This window comes from Python bivittatus, unplaced genomic scaffold (assembly GCF_059951505.1).
Source record: "Python bivittatus isolate LINGU-HERP-01145 unplaced genomic scaffold, Pbiv_v1 ctg000850_np1212, whole genome shotgun sequence".
Classification (NCBI taxonomy): Eukaryota; Metazoa; Chordata; class Lepidosauria; order Squamata; family Pythonidae; genus Python; species Python bivittatus.
The window spans coordinates 66,433,279-66,452,036 of NW_028277112.1; the positions used below are offsets into that span (position 1 = coordinate 66,433,279).

Genomic DNA, 18,758 nt, shown 5'->3' on the forward strand with positions numbered 1-18,758 from the left:
AATCCTTTGAGAAGCTACTAGAAGAGTTTACTAAGTATTTACATGCATTCATTTCACATTTTTAGGGAAACACACTTGGAAAGTTGATTTAGTGAACGTTTGTATGTTTGAAAAGACATGTGATGATCCAACAGATTATTTAGATCTTAGCTGTCAAGTTAGTTATATGGAGTTGCCAGCTGTTAGTCAACCCTGATAACAGAATTGAAAGAACCTGAATTTCATGTCATGTAAAAGGATTTACCAGCTAAATTTGAAAGCACAGAAGAAAATGCACTGAAGAAGAAAGGTGATACTAATTTTACAGATCATCTAATGCTATACAGATGTTTTGAACCTCAACCCTCATCGTTGGCCATCTGGATTGGGGTGATGGAAGTTCTGACACATTTGAAGCACACTAGATTCTCTATTCCTAGTTGTAAAGATTTAGACAGTGGGTAAATTAAGACATGTTTCTATTTTGTAGTAATGTAGGCCAAGACAGCAATTGTTCTGGCTGAAATAACCCACAATAAAAGGGCAAGAAGCGCTCAAGGCTGTTAGCATACAATATTAAATCACCATATTTACTTTCCAGCTGCAAATAATATACAATGACTATCAGAGCCATTGTTTAGAATACAATTACTTCTGTGAACCTGTATTTTGAGGATAACATCTTTCTATGAGGTTCTTAACAGATAACATTCCGGAAAAAGATGATCGATTGATCAGTTGACAGATACTGTTAACTATCTAAGACATAATTGGTCCATCACTGCCCCCAAGTGGTTTGATTTTCCTTTTTTTTAAGTACACTGCTGCACACTCTATTACATAACTCTCTGTGGAAGCCAAATAAGTAAATCAGAATCTGAGCAAGACTGACTGAGATGCCTTGTCCTTTCCCAGGGAAGAATAATTCCAGTTGTGAACATGACTTAAAATTCTCATTGGACAGAAGTGGGTAAATCAGTGCTCCAGGACCTTTGCCATCAACACAGTTGGTCTAACTGTATAATTGCCCCTAATCAGCAATTGCTAGATTAACAATGGTCTTCCGTGACATTTTGAAGTAGGAAACATAAAGTGAAGGTTAAACCTAGATATACTTAGCAGTTAAGAAAACAAAGACAAGCTCTACCCCGTGAGGGGAAAAATCCAAGAAAAAAGGAAAATCTTAAATATCCCAATGGCAAAGTTGATTTCTAGTTACCTACTAATAGGGGGAATTTCTGGAAGGTTATGCTGATTCATTATCTAACCAATGTTGAAGGTCACCCAAGCTTCAGTTTGCATTCTACTTTCTCAAAAGACACGATTAACGTTTTTGAAGAATTGAAAGGACACATACTGAATCTTTTGGAGTAATCAGAAAGACCAAAACCCACTTCCTAAATACTCTTATTTGAAGCCCATTCACCTGCTCTATTTCTGCACTTGCAGTGACGTCATCAAGGGGAGGGCCATAACTGGGTCCCTCAGTGCCTGGCAGGACTGAGCGGCTCTGGCACTCTTGAGCAAGAGGCTGGATGAAGACTTGCCTGACTGGGAATGTTCCCTTTTGTGGCCCCTTCAAGCTTTTCCTCTTGAAACTTCATTTCTGGCTGGAAAACAGAGCCTTGGAATGCTACATGTTACATCCCTGGATTACTAGATATGAAACTAATCCTCAGCACACACACCCAGAAGTAAGACCCATTATTTTAGTGATCCAGGTGCAATTGGCAAGATGCACACAGCACATGAAGCCAGCCATCAGCTATGGTTTACAAATCCCAATGGCTGAACTGGGGCATCTGGAGCCCAAACCACACCAGTGTATATTATGAGTGAGTATGGAGCCCAAAGCCACCCAAAGAGGCTTATTATAAATGCATCCACAAGTGGGTCAAGCCCTCAGGGATTATGCTCGTAAGAGAGTTGGGGGTCAAAAATGTCAAGATGGTGCCCATGATTGCACAATCAAAGGTACCTTCTTGATTTTTTTAAAATTATTATTCTCCTCTACAGAGATCCCTGATGACCTAGATGAGAAAACATTGCTGACTTCTGCTAACTAGCACCATGTTGTGCATGTTTACTGAACAGTCTCGTTGAATTCAAAGGAACCAACTCATTTGTTTATTTATTCATTTATTTTATTGTGTTTATATACCATTGGATTAAAAAAGTGACCCTAGGCAGTGTATACCATAAAAACACAAAACCATAAAAGCCAATAAAAACACAAGCGACCAGAATAGTAGTAGGCATAATGGTCATCATTCATTCCCCAAAAGGCCTTTCAGAACAACTCTGACTTTAATCATTTTCCGAAGGCCAACAATGAGGGTGCCAATCTAATCTCACGAGGCAGGCTGCTCCATAGCACGAGATTCATGCTAGCAGAACAAAAACTGATCATTCATAAATCAAGAACTGTTTATGGGCTACTTAGGGGTTTCAGTCAGAAATGCATATTTATGATGCTCATTCTCAGAGTTACTATTAAAAAGGATTGCAGAGTTTCTATTTCCAGGATACTCCATTACATAATCCCACCCATCTTGAATTTTTCTCCCAATAGATTCTATGCCTCCTGGGAATGATTAGTCTTTTGGAGAGGGAGCAGGGAATAGTACTTCCAAATATTTTAGGGTACTTCTGCAAAACACAAAAATTCCCCCAAGTGTGCATATGCCTCATACTTGGCCATGAACAGCTTCGTACGGACCAGCACTGGAAAAATGAGATTACAACCAGGAAATGTGATTGTGACTTTTCATAAGCAATTCTACGTACCAGCCTTCCCCGGGTTGTTGCCTTCCAAGTGAGTGGAACTACAGCTCTTATCATGTTCAGCAATTGATGGGGAGAAGTATGGAAGTTGTAGCCCACCACCTTTGTAAGGCACCAAGTTGGGAATGCTGTTTTAGGCCATCACTAGGGCAGGACTAGGCAATTCCTACTTGCGGGGGATCTTGAACCCAACACAAAGCTATGAAAGAGATGAGTTGAAATCGCAAGGCACATGCCTGTACTTGTGCAAAACCACAGTTGAGGAACCCAATACTTTTGTTTGCGATTCATGTCAAAAGAGAACTATTTTCATTCCAAACCAACAGATGGATAGAAAGTCAATGGACACGTGTGAAAAACACTAAGATGCTTCTCCAAAGTCCACCACAGATCATTACAGTAGGATGAGAGCAATATTACTGTACTCTGTGCACGCAACACACTGAAACACAAACCATCCAACCACAATTTAGCCTAATGGGTTGCACTTGTGGCATTCATTACTGCATATTGTTAACATCGTGCCAGTTCTGGCAACAGAGCTTTAATACATTTTTCACTAGGCTGGAAGAGCTTTCCTGGGATCAGAGCTTTGTGTATGTTTGTGTCTATGTTTAGAGGTTCTAGCTGGGGAATAGAGCTCTCATCTACCTTTGACCAAAGGATGGTACACTCCTTCTATCTGGGATGATTGTCCTCTTCCACCAAGCACACAACTTTGGGAAGGGCACAGGAAGCAGGGAAGGAGGAAGGGAATACACACACCTGGATAGTCACATCCCTCAAATCACTCCTGATGATCAATGAAGTGACAGATGTCATAACCAGATTACCTTCACATCCTTTGTCTGCTATGTTGTTTATCTCATCATTCAACTTTAGGACCCTCCTTCTCATTGTCCGAAAGTTTAAAAAGTGTGGTAGTGGTGATAGTGGCTCAGCTCTGTATGCAGCACAACCTTAAGCACATCATTAGTGTTCACCTACCCTTGACTTCAAGATGCTGCAGTAGAAAGTAGAAATTGGTAAGTCCAAATAAATGGCCCCACATCATATTGAGCCATACTGGGAGGAGAACTTTCTTTGCAGAATCTTTTAAGTTAAATTCTTGTTTTAATATTTGGGAGCATTTCAATAATTCAATAATTCCTATTTTTATGGAACGTTCCTATACTATGCCTTTTGTTCCAGTTTTTTCACTTTTAATTAAACATGGTAGATACATGATTTGTGACCTTTTCATATTTTTACATTACAGTGGGTTTCCTCTGGAAAACCTGCTCTGCGTATCAGACAAGATACGTTATATCTGACTTAGAGCAAGCTTCTCCAAGGACAAACAAAAGATTTTTTTAAACCTTACTTATCATCCTGTGATAACAAACCTGTGGTTCCCACTTTTAATATATGAGTCCCTTTGGATCTTGACATTAAAAGAGCAGGGGATGTGAAGACTCCAGACCCTGTAAGTTGCCTGATTATAAAGAGGATAATTAATAGAAATTCTCCATCCAGATCAGGAGCAGTTTGTGTCAGATTAGTGACACAAACAGCTGCTGCCCTCTGGCATTTTGTATCTATTTTAATTCAAACATACATTATTTTTTATGAGTCCACTGGTCTTTGGACAAATTCTTGACTTATTCAGGCTCAGATTGAATGCTATACCTATATTCTGCAATCCATGGTTTGATGGGAAAACAATCAGACCAGAAAAGGTGTAAAACTCATTTCCAACAGAGGCTTAAAAAATCATTCTCATCCTCGATTAGCATATAATAGCCAATTACTTGCATATAATTGCAGCACAAATGTGCCTGCACGGCCATTTTTTTCTGCTATGGCCTCCTCACGTTGCCTTCATCTGTTCCCCAGCCCACATGTGAAGCCACCTTAGGTTGTCCTTAGCTGAAGGTCCACTCCACCTTCTAGGGAGACACCTGACTGCAGAGATTGGTTGGTGCAGCCTGACAGATTGTATCCCCTTTATCCCAACACAGGGTAACAACTGTGTATCTGTCCTGTTTCTCATCCAAAGGTTTCACTTAAACCAGGTCTAAGGATAAGGACCAGCTAACTCCTGATCATATCCCAATCAGGAGTATCTCCAATTGGAGTTTAAAGTCACAATGGTGGCCACGGCCACATGATCAAAGTGCCTTTCCTTTATTATGTATACCATTTGTGTGACAGTTGTAAAATAAAAGAGTGGGGCTTTGATCATGTGGTCACAGCCACCATTTAAATTTTTTCACCTTCAGGATACGCCCAATTCCAACTCAGCATGGGTGAAATAAGGATGCATTTTGGTGCCCTAATTTTGTAATGTAACACATATATTTGTCCTCCATAAAATGTCTTCCTCCTCTTGCAGGGCATCAAATTAGTTTGGTTTTACTTTATGCACATAAGATGATCTTTCTTTGTGGAAAAAAGACAGTTTGGCCAGTATCAACATCCATCATGTAGATACAAGTGTAGTTTTTGGAAAACCATCAAAGACGTTGACATGATCTGCCAAGGATTTGCAACAGAACAATGTAAACAGATTAATACTTGGGTGCATATTTTAGTGAAACAAGATCTTGGTGAGTTCACACAGATTATATTTAAACAACATCCTTATTTTAATCAGTTATTATATAAATGCTTGGGGATTCCATCTTTAATGGATATATTTATGTGCTTCCTTTCTTATTTATGTGAAGCGTTTATAATCCACTTTCCCCAAATCTTTGAAAACAGTTTACAATGAAATTTAAAAACAATAATAAAACAACTGATTCCTTTACACGTTGCTCTGTGCAACATTCATGTAATGGCCTCTGGCTTCACATGTAATAATCCTATGCTTGAAATGAATGCAGTCTGAATATTTGAAAGGAAGGTGATCTACCACAGAAGCAATCATATTCATCTGAATCCAACTCAACTGGAAGTGGGTTTCAATACAGTAGAAATATCCATAACAAATATCCTTCAAGATTTCTTCATCACCATATGCTTCTAGCTGACTAGTAGGTAGTCATATGCAAAGGACATGACATTTTCTCTGTTCTGTTCTGTTCATTCTACTGCACTTGTGGAACCACCCAACCCTATTCAGGCAAAACAGTGCAGTGGCGCACTTCACAGGCTTAGATCCTCATCTCGGCTTCCTGAGCGCAGAGAGGCAGGGGTTCTTTAGAAGGGTATAAAGCAGCAGCCATCTTGTCCTGGCCTTCTTGGACACCCTAAAATCTAAACAAGAAAGGACTAATGTTTAATTTCCATTATCCTAGTGATTCTTTAGCAATGCCCTAAGGCACATTGCACTCTGACTTCACCCACCTAACTATGAACTATTATCCGCACAGTCCAGATTTTTCTAGCCTGGTCCCTGTTAGATGCACAGGACTTCAACCCTGATCATCCTACAGTCACTGGTTTTGGTGGCTGAAGAAAATGGAAACTGATGTCCAATAGCTCTGGAGATCACCAGGTTGGAAAAGGCAACTCTGTTGCCCCAAACCCTCTCTCATCATGGCTCAGACCACAGAAGGTGCATGCAGTCAGTTAAGGCACCCCTCCTCCTGCCTTCAGCTGTGGAATGAGACAAGCATTGCCACAGTCATCATTTTCCCCCTTCCCCATCTACTATGTTGTTTGAATGCAGTGCAAATTTCCTAATCTTTGAGGTATATAAATAAATGCAATGCCTTCTGTCATTTTCTATTACACGTAAGCCCGATTTTCAAAGGCCAATATTCACCTAACTCTTCTATCTATTGCAACATAAAAATGTATCAAACCATATAAGGACCTACCTGTTAACTGATCGACGTGACAAGAGTATGTGTCTTTTTGCTGCTGATTCTCTCTACTTTTGACTGCAAGAAGGTGGCCAAAGCAAAGAAGAATGGGATTTGTGTGATAGTGGTCCATAAAAAGCATCCCAATCCACGTCTTATATCCTGCAAGAAAATAGCAATCCCTTTACTTGGGAAGAGAATGCAGCTAGAAATGGATAACCCTATCTGGTTGTACTCTTAGAAGGTTGCAATTTCCTGTAGGTAATTAATCTGATACGTTCTTTAGAGAAGGGGTAAATTCCAGACGATGAGGTTGGGTAGCTCTGTTCAGTTCATGGGTCTCAAGTGAGTCCCACCCATCTCCCCAAAGAGTTACCCAACGGTTCCCTCAGTGAGAAGGTATAGCTGTCAGTATAGTTTTCCTGATGCTTCACCCAACCTACACTTTTCCCCAAAAGGAGCATCAGACTGGATGAATGAAGCTCTCACAGGGTCAGGACTTGAAGGCATACCCAGTGAGGAGGAGTTTCAAGTGACAGCAGTTCCCTAGTACTCATCACTCCATGCCTTTCCCCTTTCAGGAGAGAAGCAGCCAACTATAAGAAATGATGCTGGAAAGGTTCCCTGCAAGAATTGATGCCAGTGCAGAAAGAGGCAGGTCATACAAAATTTATTATGGCCCCCCACTCCAAAGGATCTATTATGGACACTCACTCCAAAAGATTATCAATCGTCTCTCAACTGCAAGTGGCTTCAAGGTGCTCTAGGCACTTCCCAGGAGCCAACTGTATCTGTGGGAGCAGCTGTGGATGGTTAAGGGGTTAGTGATACCGTGGACGTGTCTGCAAAGAAATCCTGTCTTTGGATCAGGTTGTGTTCCCCACCTTTAGTTTAGAGATCTGATATGGATAAGGAGAAATGGGTTCAAATATACTATTGTGACTGGGCTGGCCAGCACTGTAGTCTGCCATTGGCCCCAATTTGTAGGAGGCCCTTTCATCTGTGAAGTCTTGCAATAACACTCCATGATTGGTTCAAACTTCAGTGAAGCTACCAGTCAAATGGCATTATGCAGTGGTCATCTCTACCCTTCCTTCATACATAGATTTGTGGTAAGAAAAAAGTGGTAGGGAAATATAGAGGGTCAAAATATGGCAGGGTCAAAGCCTAGTCCCAAAACATCTTCCTTCTAATTAATAAGAACTGTTGGGGAGTTGAACCTTACCATCTATTTTTAGCTTCCAGACCAACTAATTAAAATTAACCATACCTCATTAATCAACTAAAATTTATTCAATGAAGTTATGTGTTAAACTGATGAAAGGACACAACCTGAACTGATCTCTTGGTTTGCTTGTTTTTCCATTCAGGGATATCAAAGGAACGTCTGGTCTCAGATCCCCAAGAAACTTAGGCCCTTACCCATGTCAGCCACTTCATAGCCTTTAGGCATGATGGTCCTATCAATCCGAGCAATCAGCCAGGCTCCCATGATGCCACTGCACAAGAGCCGGAAGAGACAGGCACTCAGGCCGAGCATTACATTAGAGAAGAACAGGAAGTAGTTGAAATTGTGGAACGCTTTTCTGAAAGTACAAATAAATAACCACTGGAGAGATTCACATTGGTTCATGGCTGAGGATCCAGGTGTGGAGACTGTGGATATCTGTCAAGGGGTCCCTGCTTTTCCTGATGTTTACTTTTTACTTTTTGTTAATTATTTGTTTAATTTTTGTTGATTATTCATTTAAATAGGAAGAGTTTCAGAGGAGTATCCCTATTAGTCATGGAGAAGATATTCTCCTGAATGTGCTCGTATGTAATTTAGGGTAGCTCCAAGTGAAATGTGAATTTAGTTTATACCTAAATTATGTTATTTTAAATTATCATTTGGTGCTATGACATACTCATTTACTTCAACTTTATTTCAGTTTCAGAAATGAGGTAAGTATCCCTCCTGAAAATAAAGAGTTGCGATCTAGTTATGGGCACTTGCCTGTTGTCAAGAGCCAAAGGCTTTTCCTTGTCATCTGGCAAAATCTTTGGCTGAAGAAAAAATCTGCTGGCTGTCTTCATCTGCAGCACAAGGATTCCTATGACAACGGCAAGAGTGAAGCTGAAGGGGAGAAGGCACAAATCAGCTGTGAAAGTCTACATCCCAGATGAAAGGAGATACTTTTATTTATCTATATTTCTTTATTTTATATATATCTTATATGAGAGGGAGAGGGAGAGGGAGAGGGAGAGGGAGAGGGAGAGGACCAAAGTTGAGCTGACCAAGGTGAAGGCAGAATAAAATCTAATAAGGAAAGACAGAGATACATACACAAACACATTTTTCTTTTTTAAATTCCAATTGCTCATACCAAAGACACACTGGCAGCTAAGCCTAGTCCTCCCTGCAAATAAATGTCTTAAAACAATGAGATGTGGAGGACTTCACAAGCAAGTCATAAACAGGGGTGGGGTAAGGTTGTCCTCTAATATTTGTTTCACGAATATGAGAAGCATATTTTATGAACTGGCACAAGACTTGGACTAACTGAAAAAATATGCCTATTTAGACTGGGAAGTTGATGTTCTGAGCCTGTGTATTCAATCCCCAAAACTAGAATCTCTACAGCAGTGCTCCGCTCCATTGAGGGGCAGACCGTTTTCATGCTCCAGAGACTCCTCACTGCAGGCCTGGCCTCTCCATGTGCCCCACCAGTCAGCTGGTTTGTGAGAATGTATCTGTGACTGAAAACTGGCTCACTGAAGTGTAGAAAGGAAAATTCAGAAAGCTGTCAGTAGTGAGCAGGTTGGTTGTGAAGAGGATATCACGGTATTATCTTGAGTTTCTTCAAATAAAGGTGGAATAAAAATCAGAGCTACTGTATTTCTTGCAGATTGAGAGGTAGGGGACAAGGGACAGTAAGGGACCATTTTTCTGGCAATCCTAGCAAAATCAAAGGCACTTACATCCCAGTTCCCAAACTTTTAGCCATTTCTATCCCCTGACCCTTCTTGATGGGCAACACCAGACCATAAATGAACATGACCCCAAAGAGGCATTGCATGATGTGGATGATCAGGTAACCTAGAAAAGAAAGCACAAGCCAGAAATTAAAAAGGTAATATAAGGACACTCCCAATAGCTAGGGAAAAGCTTATGTTCACAACAGAGATTACATACCCCAGAGTAGATAGGCAATCTGCCAACCAGAATACCTTGCAATTGCTACCTGTTAATGTCAAAGCAATAGAAAAGAAAGAAAGAAAATAGACCAATGTTTATATATTATATATATAATTCATTTATTAGCCAATTACAAATTCCACTGATTTTAATTGAAATAAAAATGCATGGTTCTTATCCAAAGAACCACAATGTGCCTTTTGAAGTACCAAATACATATAATGTAAGACAAAAGCTACCACCCCCTCCTGAAAACTTATTGAAATTACCTCTTTTCCCTTTCCCATCATAACAATGCATCAACACAAACAACCACCTCAGCGTACAATCAAGTCTGCCTCTCCTTCAGAGCCTCACTGACAAAAATCTTTACCCATTAAAACTGACACACACATTCAGATGACTTCCAAACCTGGAACCCCATGTGCTTACTGAGAATGGACAGGAGTAAAAGAAAAGTCCAGCCGTAGCAAATAAGTAAAATTAGTTCAGGATGGAGTTTGCTTAGAGCTACCATATCAGGGCTGCAAAATCCAGACCGCTACGAAGACAGAAGAGATACAGAAAATTCTATTTCTTTGCTTCCATCTAGAGGTTGTCTATTTTTGGCACATTTGGTAGCTCTAGTGTAAACCTCACTGTACCATTGCACTTAAGAATAGCAATGTTCAATATTTATAGCATAGTTTAAGGCAGTGTTCCTCAACCTTGGCAGCTTTCAGATGTGTGGACTGCTGGGGAATTCTGGGAGTTGGAGTCCACACATCTGAAAGCTGCCAAGGTTGAGGAACACTGGTTTAAGCTATAGTAACAGGAACTTAGTAACAGGAAATCCTTCAGTTTACAGAAGGCAGAAGTCCATCAGCTATATCTGCTGGAAATGTGTGTGGATGGATTGTGGAGCTGTTGCATTTCTCCCTACACAATTACTGTAGTGTAGGGAAAATCTGGGGGAAGCATTATGTCTTATGCATATGTAATATGCATAATTTTTCAGCAGGATTTCCATTAAGTGATTGGAGAAGGTTGCGATCAAGCAATTGGGATTGTCTGCAGCTTGGACGCATCCCTAGCCAGTCCAAATTTTATCTGAAAGACGAATGCAAACTGTGGATGCCAAGGACAATGATTTTTAAATACAGATAAGTAAGTGAAGCTTAGCAAATTCTTTATATTTTATGATGGGTGGATATTAAGTATTTATTTCCAATCTCTTTGTCTTTTGAAGCACAGGTCAACATTGGAATAGATTTTATTCTCGCCTTAAAATAAAGGCTATTTTTGGTTATTGTGAAGTCTGCATATATGCCTGATGATTAGAAGAATGCTGTCATTGTTCCTCTATACAAAGTGAAAGCTAGAAAGGCCAAATACAAAAACTGCAAGGGGATCAGTTAGAATTAGGTAGAATTCTGATCGAAAGGATACAAAAAAGAGTTTGCTTAAAAAGTAAGATGGACACGAAGGAGAAGTTAACCAGGATTAGAGAAGGGAAAACTAAGAACTCACCACGCTTTGAGAAGATGAAACTTTGCTAAATAACACTGGAAGGAATTGCTTCTGTCCAGCCCGTAGCCTCTTGATATGTTTTCTAGAAAACAAAGGCATTAATGCACATTTTTGAGGCAGAATTTCGTAACTTCTTTAAACCATACATTTTCATATAAGAACCCTGGCCTGCAAACAGATGTACAGTAGATGATCACAAACTCGGGAAGAAGATCAGGGCATACCTGTAGCAGACTAAGATATGGAACACGTAGCTGACACTTGTGAGACAGGCAGAGCCAACAGTGAAGATCCAAACACCTACGGAGAAGCAGCTTTGGTGATTTATTTTGTCTACAATCCCCACAACCAAATGCCATATCACATTTCCATACCCAGCAAGCACAAGCATGTTAAAAAAAACAACTTCAGAGTAATTTCTTTCATCTTTGCCCTGTTACATCTCAGTTGCTTTTCAATCCAGAAGTGAAACTGGAGATGTACAAAGGAAAAAGCTAGCATTCTTCACTCTATTATGGACAACACCTATTCTTCCTTGACGATAGTATGCCTTCTTAGCATAAGGAATGAGAAATAATTCTCTCTCCCTTTAAAAAAAAATCATTTTATTTTATTTTATTAAACTTCAAAAACACCACAATTAACATTTTCTTTAAAAAACAATACCTTTAAAAAACTATAAAGTGAAGAGGGGAAAAAACTATACTAATTATCCCTACAGTAAACCTGAAAGTCCTAAGGCATGTCGCTCCCACATACACACACACACACACACACACACACACACAAAGAAGCCAATGGTATGTGTTCCTGGTCATTTCTGGACAAATCTATTATCCCTAACTATTTGTAGTATCTACTGTTGTTATTGGAAAAGTAGTCTTTGAAGAGATGATTTTCAGCTTCCACCCAGACTGAGAATTAGAAGTTCCCTGAAAAAAATCTCACCCTAAAACAGGAGAAATGACCAGGTAGAGCAGATCAAGGAGATCCTTTATAGAATCCCATCCCATCACTGAAACGTTCCTTTTGCCTTTTTGATCTCAAGACTGCCTTACTCTTTCGTTATGTGTGCACCAATGTAAGCAAACATAAAGAAGACAATCACATTTCAACTGAAGATCTATTGTAACCACTGTATTTATTTCAAATGTGAACATGAAATCCATAAAACATGACTCAAAAGGCACCACCCATATTAGTTCTGTAGCCATTATTTACATATGTAATAAACCTGAGATTTATTTTAAAAGTTTGATGTCCTCATGACTATACCTTTCACAACTTCAATGAATTCCTTCAAGGGTTGGACATCTGACACGTTGCTGGAAGCTGGAAGCATCTCAGAATTTGACATCAGAATTACCAGCGTACATGAAACAAGCTTGTAAACATAACACTCAATCACAACAAACTGGAAGAGAAAGAGAGAAGCAGTTATTCAGTGATTTAGTGATATTGCTGGCAATTTCCCGGTCCACAAACAGATGCACAACTTGAACCCACAGCTCAGACATGAATATTTTATGTAGAAGAAAGTGAATCAAGAATCAACAGCCATCACTGGCTAATATCTCTGAGAATAACCAAAATTAACCCTTCCCAGAGGTCTTTCTTATGATGTGAGAATAGCATTAAGGCCAGTGCTATAGAGTAGGGCTGTTGAGAACTCAACCTTATGTCTCCCCATAAACAGATATTACAAAACATATTTCATGTACCTTTGTTCCTCCTACCCACAACAGTTTCATTATGTTGGGCTGCTCCTGCAAAGCAGACTGTTTCTTCACATTTTGGGTAGGAAGGTGTTATACAGAGCAATGGAGAACTCAAAATTCTCTTCACTCAGGAGAAAAGAAAATCTGTCAGATATTAAATAGGCCCTTTATTTATTTAATATGAGTAGCAGATTAGGGCTTTACATGAAAATCTCTATAGTTTTGAGGAACAAGAAGGATGACTGCAACAACACTATTTTAATACGGCTAAATTATCATCAATTTGGAATAAATTGATTGGAATTGCGCCCAGCACCCAGAAGACAGAGCCCTACACCTTACCTTCAACAATCCCACACCTATTCTTTGGATTGCAAATAACAGCTGATACTCAGAATGCCTTGAATTTAAGAATAGTCAGATAAGATTGGAAACACCCATGGTTTCCTGGCTCAACATGTCATGCGTGACCCACAACTCTTTGGCTTACCATGTACAGGCAGATGATCGCAAGCACCATTGTACTGATCATTCGGCTGGGAAATTGAAAGTAAGGATCCCATTCATAAATGTTCTGCTGGATCCAAGATTTCTGAGGCTTCCTGTTTTTAAGGAAGACAGTATGGACAGCATTGGGGAGATGGGTAACAAGAAAAAGAGAACAAGACTTTCTTGCCATCATTCACTTTTTGTCTTTTGTCACCCTTAATCAAAATGCAGCCTTCTTCAATACCACATGCCTTTGTTCACGATTATATAAACCTATTATTGAGCTTCTATATTAGCTTGACTGTCAGTCAGTTCAAGCTATTTTCTCTTTCCGGGGAATGGTACCTAAGATGCCACCTTTCAGGAAACGCAGTAAAGGCAAGGGGAATGGATTGGGACTAATCAAGATACTCCAATGGAATACCAATTCTCAGCCCTGGATTAACCATTAAGAAATATAAACACAAGCTTAGGGCAGCAAGGGAAGGGAGGCACCACAGAGTTTTTCCCCCTAGCTGTCATGTCCTTAACTTAGTGTTTCTCAGCCTGGGCAGCTTTAAGATGTGTGGACTTCAATTCCCAGAATTCTCCAGGCAACATGCTGGCTGGGGAATTCTGGGAGTTGAAGTCCACACATCTTAAAGTTGCCAAGGTTGAGAAACACTGCCTTAATTCTTTCACTGCCACATGAGACTTAAGCCAATTTTTCTGTCATTGTCCTTAACTACCATGTCTGGCTTTAATCTGCATAGTTAAAAAAGGAGGTGTTTTTTGGCATGGTGAGTAAGTAAAGTTTAAAAGTTTGAGTCTTAATGTCTGGTCAGTTGAGCAATGGAAGGGCAGAAGGGCAGCATCATTGGGCTGTGCTTAGGGCATCAGTTGGTCTTAATCTGGCCCTGCCAATCCCTTTCAGAACTAGATATTAAGGGCACCACCAAGATAGCTATTCATGACTAATATCTTCATCCAGATATGTCAGTATATCCCAAATGAAAACAAAGACGTGTATTTCTAAGTCCCTTTCCCCACATCAATGGCTAGGTCATTGCTTGAGATTATTTACTGTCAGCCCTTCAAGTTAGACCAGACTAGGAAACCAAAGACATGCAGGCCAATATTACTTTTATTATAAAGATATAGTAACATAATCTTGCAAGTCTGAATGTGCTTCCCCACTCCCTTCCTTTATCTTCATGTGAACTAGGGAGGGCCTTGTTTGAGATGTTTTCTCAAATTATAGTTCTGTCCTGGACTCAGATTTCTTTTATCTGACTGTTGTCTTGGTAGCAGCTATTCCTCCTGTCCCTCAAGGTCATTCCCTCTTTCCACTATACTCAGCGCCTTGATAGAAGAGGAAGGGAAGAAGAGGCTAGTGCTCATTTACATATATATGTTTATTCCCCAGAAAACAAAATATGGATTATGAGGGAACTGCCCCTAGAAACTAACAACATTTGGTGTATCCTAAGAAATGTTCCTTAAACAAAATGACTGTCCTCACTGCAGTGGAGGTTTTCTCAACAATTGCTGGACATAGTGAGCCTGATGGGTCTCCAGTAAAGTAGTGTTGTCCTGCAGGGAAGGTAAAAGAATTATTTATTATTCCAGGGCTTACACCTTTCAATTGTCAGACTAGGAATAAAGAACAGGATCTTCTGAATGGTGACCAGTTAGAGAGAACACAACTTAGAATCAAGAATGTTTTGAGGAATCTGGGGCAGGGAGGTGTGTGTATGTGTGTGTGTGTCCATCCATCCTATAGAATTGCGCTTCTCTTTTCAATACTGTTATCTCTGGGAGAAAAGAAAACATTTTAAAGGCTTTCGAAAAAGCTGTCTGCCAGCACTTTTCCAAGAAAATGGGTACAGTTACAGGAATGTCCAACATTTAATTCATATTTAGAGTGACTATAAAAATGTGCCATTGTATTAAAAGTATCTTGAAAAACATCTTCACCATCCACAAAATATTTGTGTATGGCAGGGGGAGATGGAAGCAATGATGGGTGCTACTGCCTGCAACGTCACCAACTACTGCCTCCCACTTTTCCTGGGACAGTTTCGCAAGAAGATAAAAAATAAATATAAATTCAGCAGGACCAAATGCACCATCAATCAATCTAAAAGAATGTCTATGTGAATACAAAAAAAGGTGAGCAATCGATCTGAAGAACTTGACTGAAAGCTGATACAAGTAGTCCTCACTTAACGATGGCAATTAGGACCAGAATTTCCATCACTAAGTGATCCAGTCATAAAGTGTGACGTCACCGGACTGCATTGCTTAGTGATGGCAATCCTGGCAGTCCCCATTGCAGTTGGTAAGTGAGGATTGTGGGTTGTTAAGCGAGGACCTCACATGACCGGGACTTGCAACTTCCTGTCAGCTTCCAACAAGCAAAGTAAATTCCAACAAACCTTTCCTTAGGCAGCTTGCAAGCAGGCAAGCAGGCAGGTGAGGGCTATGGAGTGCAGGCGGGCAGGGAGGGTGCTGCAGCCTGGTGCAAGCATGGCCAGGCAGCGGGGGGTTGCTACGAAGGGTGGGCAGGTGCATGGGAAGTTGCTGCAGGCAGGTACGCGCTACAGAGTACGAGATCCCCAGGATGTCATGGCAATCTCAGACCGACAACAAGCAGCCAATTCCAGAGTTGCCAGACGAACTGCTGCCTGAGGAGCTGCAGACAGAGGAGGTGGGGCTGTCCGGTAACCAGCAGGCACAGCTGCCACCAGTCTCTGAAGATGAGGAGTCTGAGTTGCCACCAACCGCCAGTGCAAGGGCTCACCATGCAGAGAAGAGACCAGTGCAAAGACGCTCTGCAAGGCTCCTTGCAAGAAAGGAGCCTCGCCCTTCCAAATGAGGAACACTGGGGTTGCTCCTATTTAAGAAGAGCAGCAAGCGCATGCCTCTCCGTTGGCAACAACCATTTATTTACCCAGAAGCCATGTGCCTTGACTCCCAACCTGAGGCCTCATGACTTTGACTCTGAACCTGGACCAACTGACGAACTTTCTACAAGTTTGGACCCTTGGACTTCGCTTGACCACTCTTGTGCCTTCTGTTTTGGACTGGAACTCTCTTAAGGCAAGCTTACTGGACTTTGGGGGACTTGTTTCTCTGCTGTGTGCGCATGTGCGGTTGCACTCACATTTCCTTTGCCTTTGTTTATTGACTTCACAGATTTATCAGTAAAGTTTGCAACTGCCCGTGTGTGTTTGGGTGTGCTTGGCCTGGGACAGGAAACGGGATCTCGAACTCTGTAGTGGGGCTCCTTAGGAGAAAAAAACAGGAGGAGCAGGAGCAACTTCCAGGAGCAACTTGCGATCTTCCCTGCCAGCTTCCCATTGACTTTGTGGAAAGCTGGCAAGGAAGGTTGCAAATGACAATCATATGACTGTGGGAGTGCTGTGACAGCTGGAACTTCAAGGACCAGTTGTAAGTACCACTCGTTCAGTGCCACTGTAATTTCAAACGGTCACTGAATGAATGGTCATTAACCAAGGACTACCTGATTAATCAGCTTTCACATATTATGTATAAAGCAACCCCAAAAATAAGTGTTGCATAAAAAAAAATTGTTGTGGCTGTTAGTAAGAAAGTGCCATCGTCTTTTCTCAGAATTAGATGTGTAAATTGAAAATAATTCAAGATCCTCCAAAACAAAGATGGGGCCCTGTGGCCCTCCAGACCCTGCTGAATTCTAATGTCCAACACTCCCAGCTAGCTTGGGCAATGTGAGAATATTGGACATTGTTCCTGAGCAACATCTGGAGGACGCAGGATACTCACTCCTGCAAAGGGACCCACGGAATGCAAAGGAGCAGAAAATGACCAGAATACTCACAGTTGTAAGTCCTGTCTGGAGTTGGGCCCATGACACTTTTATTAACATGTGAATAAATTTCCCTAGCAGGAAAAGCTGGCAGACCAAGGAAGGCCAATAGAAAATGATCTTCTCATAATCCCCCAAAATCTGTGCAGAGAAAAGTAGAATCAAGCTGTTATCCGCTGGTGCTACAATGAATCATTTCTATGCCAGACTGACTCCTAACAATTAGCCCTTCGGCCACAGGATCCCATTATGTTCCCATCAGCAGAAGCTGGCCACGTCTCTCTTCCTTCTGAGCATCAGCATTCACATTTTGAATGTGCACTTGGACCGCAGGCTCTGAATCAATCTGGAGCTTTCAGAGCTCAGCAGAACGGCTGGCCTTCTGCCCTCAGTTTGTCTGCCAGCAAATCCATAAGTGGCTTTGCAGGTGCCAACTTGAAACATGTCTAAAACACGCTGGCTTGATGAGAAAGGTTTTCCTTGTTATTTGTGTTAGCTGGAACCTCTGCAAGGCACACTTTGAGAGTCTTTTTACATCTTTGACTGGGCCGCATCTGGAGCTACGTAGAAACATCTTAGAGTTACATGATGGCACTTGCTCATACCTCCCTTTTTCCCCATAAAGGAAGTACCCTGCATCGTTTTTGATGGTGTACCTGAGAGACAAGTGAAGAAGAGCTGGATGGACAGGGACAGTTACATTGCCGGAAGTGTAAAAGAGACTTATCCATCAGGGAAACAGCCATTTCTCACTATTCTCCAGTATCCTCAAAAAAACTGAACAGGCTATGGAAATCAGAAGTCTTTGCTTTAATGAGGGATGAATTATTTTGCACAGCAATTCTCTCCTTGCAGTTGAGGAGCAAGAAAAATAACTGGTTAAGAGACTTTAAAGGAAAAGCCTGCTAACTAGCAACATTTGTAGCCACAATAGTATATGCTCCATATTGGAGCCTGATTCTGTACAAATGTGCAAAAAAAAATAATAATGCTCTCCTCTGGATGTCAGCCAGCTCTACAACCTAGCTGCTGTAGCAACCATGACTAAGATTTTGGCCTTCAGTATCACACTCAGGGATGTAAAGGAGTTCTCTTTTGTTCCTTGGCAACCTGTAAGCTCCCGGTCCTCCCTGATTTTCTTTTTTTGCATTTGTGTTTTCATTGTTAAAAAAAATAATGTCAAAGCTAGCATGCTGCAAAACAAAACCAAGCCTCAGGTATATACTCTGGATCCAGCAGGGTGTCTAGGCCACATTTAGATCCCAAAGGCATTCTTAGACATGACAATGGTGGAGTTGCTTTGTTTGTCTTCTGATACATGGGTGTTTTGTGATTGGTACAAACACCATGGCCACCATTTTATAAGTTTGCTCTTTAAATTATGCCTATTGTCCTGGAAAAGTTAGAGGCCTCTCAATTAATACAATGGACAATACAATAGGAAGCCCCCAATATGAGTCTCACTTTGCTTTCAAATTCAC

At 40.9% G+C, this 18,758-nt stretch overlaps 1 protein-coding gene across 2 annotated transcripts in view; it reads right to left on the minus strand.

Annotated features, from left to right (window-relative positions):
* Positions 1–5,316: 5,316 nt before the first annotated feature.
* The window catches only part of LOC103066752 (stimulated by retinoic acid gene 6 protein-like), a 28,095-nt gene continuing 14,653 nt past the window's right edge, over positions 5,317–18,758 (minus strand). For both annotated transcript variants that reach the window (XM_015888221.3, XM_025167186.2), the window contains 12 exons: positions 17,290–17,418; positions 14,950–15,020; positions 13,450–13,561; positions 12,517–12,655; positions 11,466–11,541; positions 11,242–11,323; positions 9,730–9,778; positions 9,516–9,633; positions 8,551–8,670; positions 7,977–8,140; positions 6,570–6,716; positions 5,317–6,003 (listed from right to left, as the gene is read on the minus strand). In XM_015888221.3, coding sequence (XP_015743707.3) covers positions 5,909–6,003; positions 6,570–6,716; positions 7,977–8,140; positions 8,551–8,670; positions 9,516–9,633; positions 9,730–9,778; positions 11,242–11,323; positions 11,466–11,541; positions 12,517–12,655; positions 13,450–13,561; positions 14,950–15,020; positions 17,290–17,418 — 1,302 coding nt within the window. In that variant the 3' untranslated portion in view covers positions 5,317–5,908. The remainder of the gene's footprint in view (positions 6,004–6,569; positions 6,717–7,976; positions 8,141–8,550; positions 8,671–9,515; positions 9,634–9,729; positions 9,779–11,241; positions 11,324–11,465; positions 11,542–12,516; positions 12,656–13,449; positions 13,562–14,949; positions 15,021–17,289; positions 17,419–18,758) is intronic.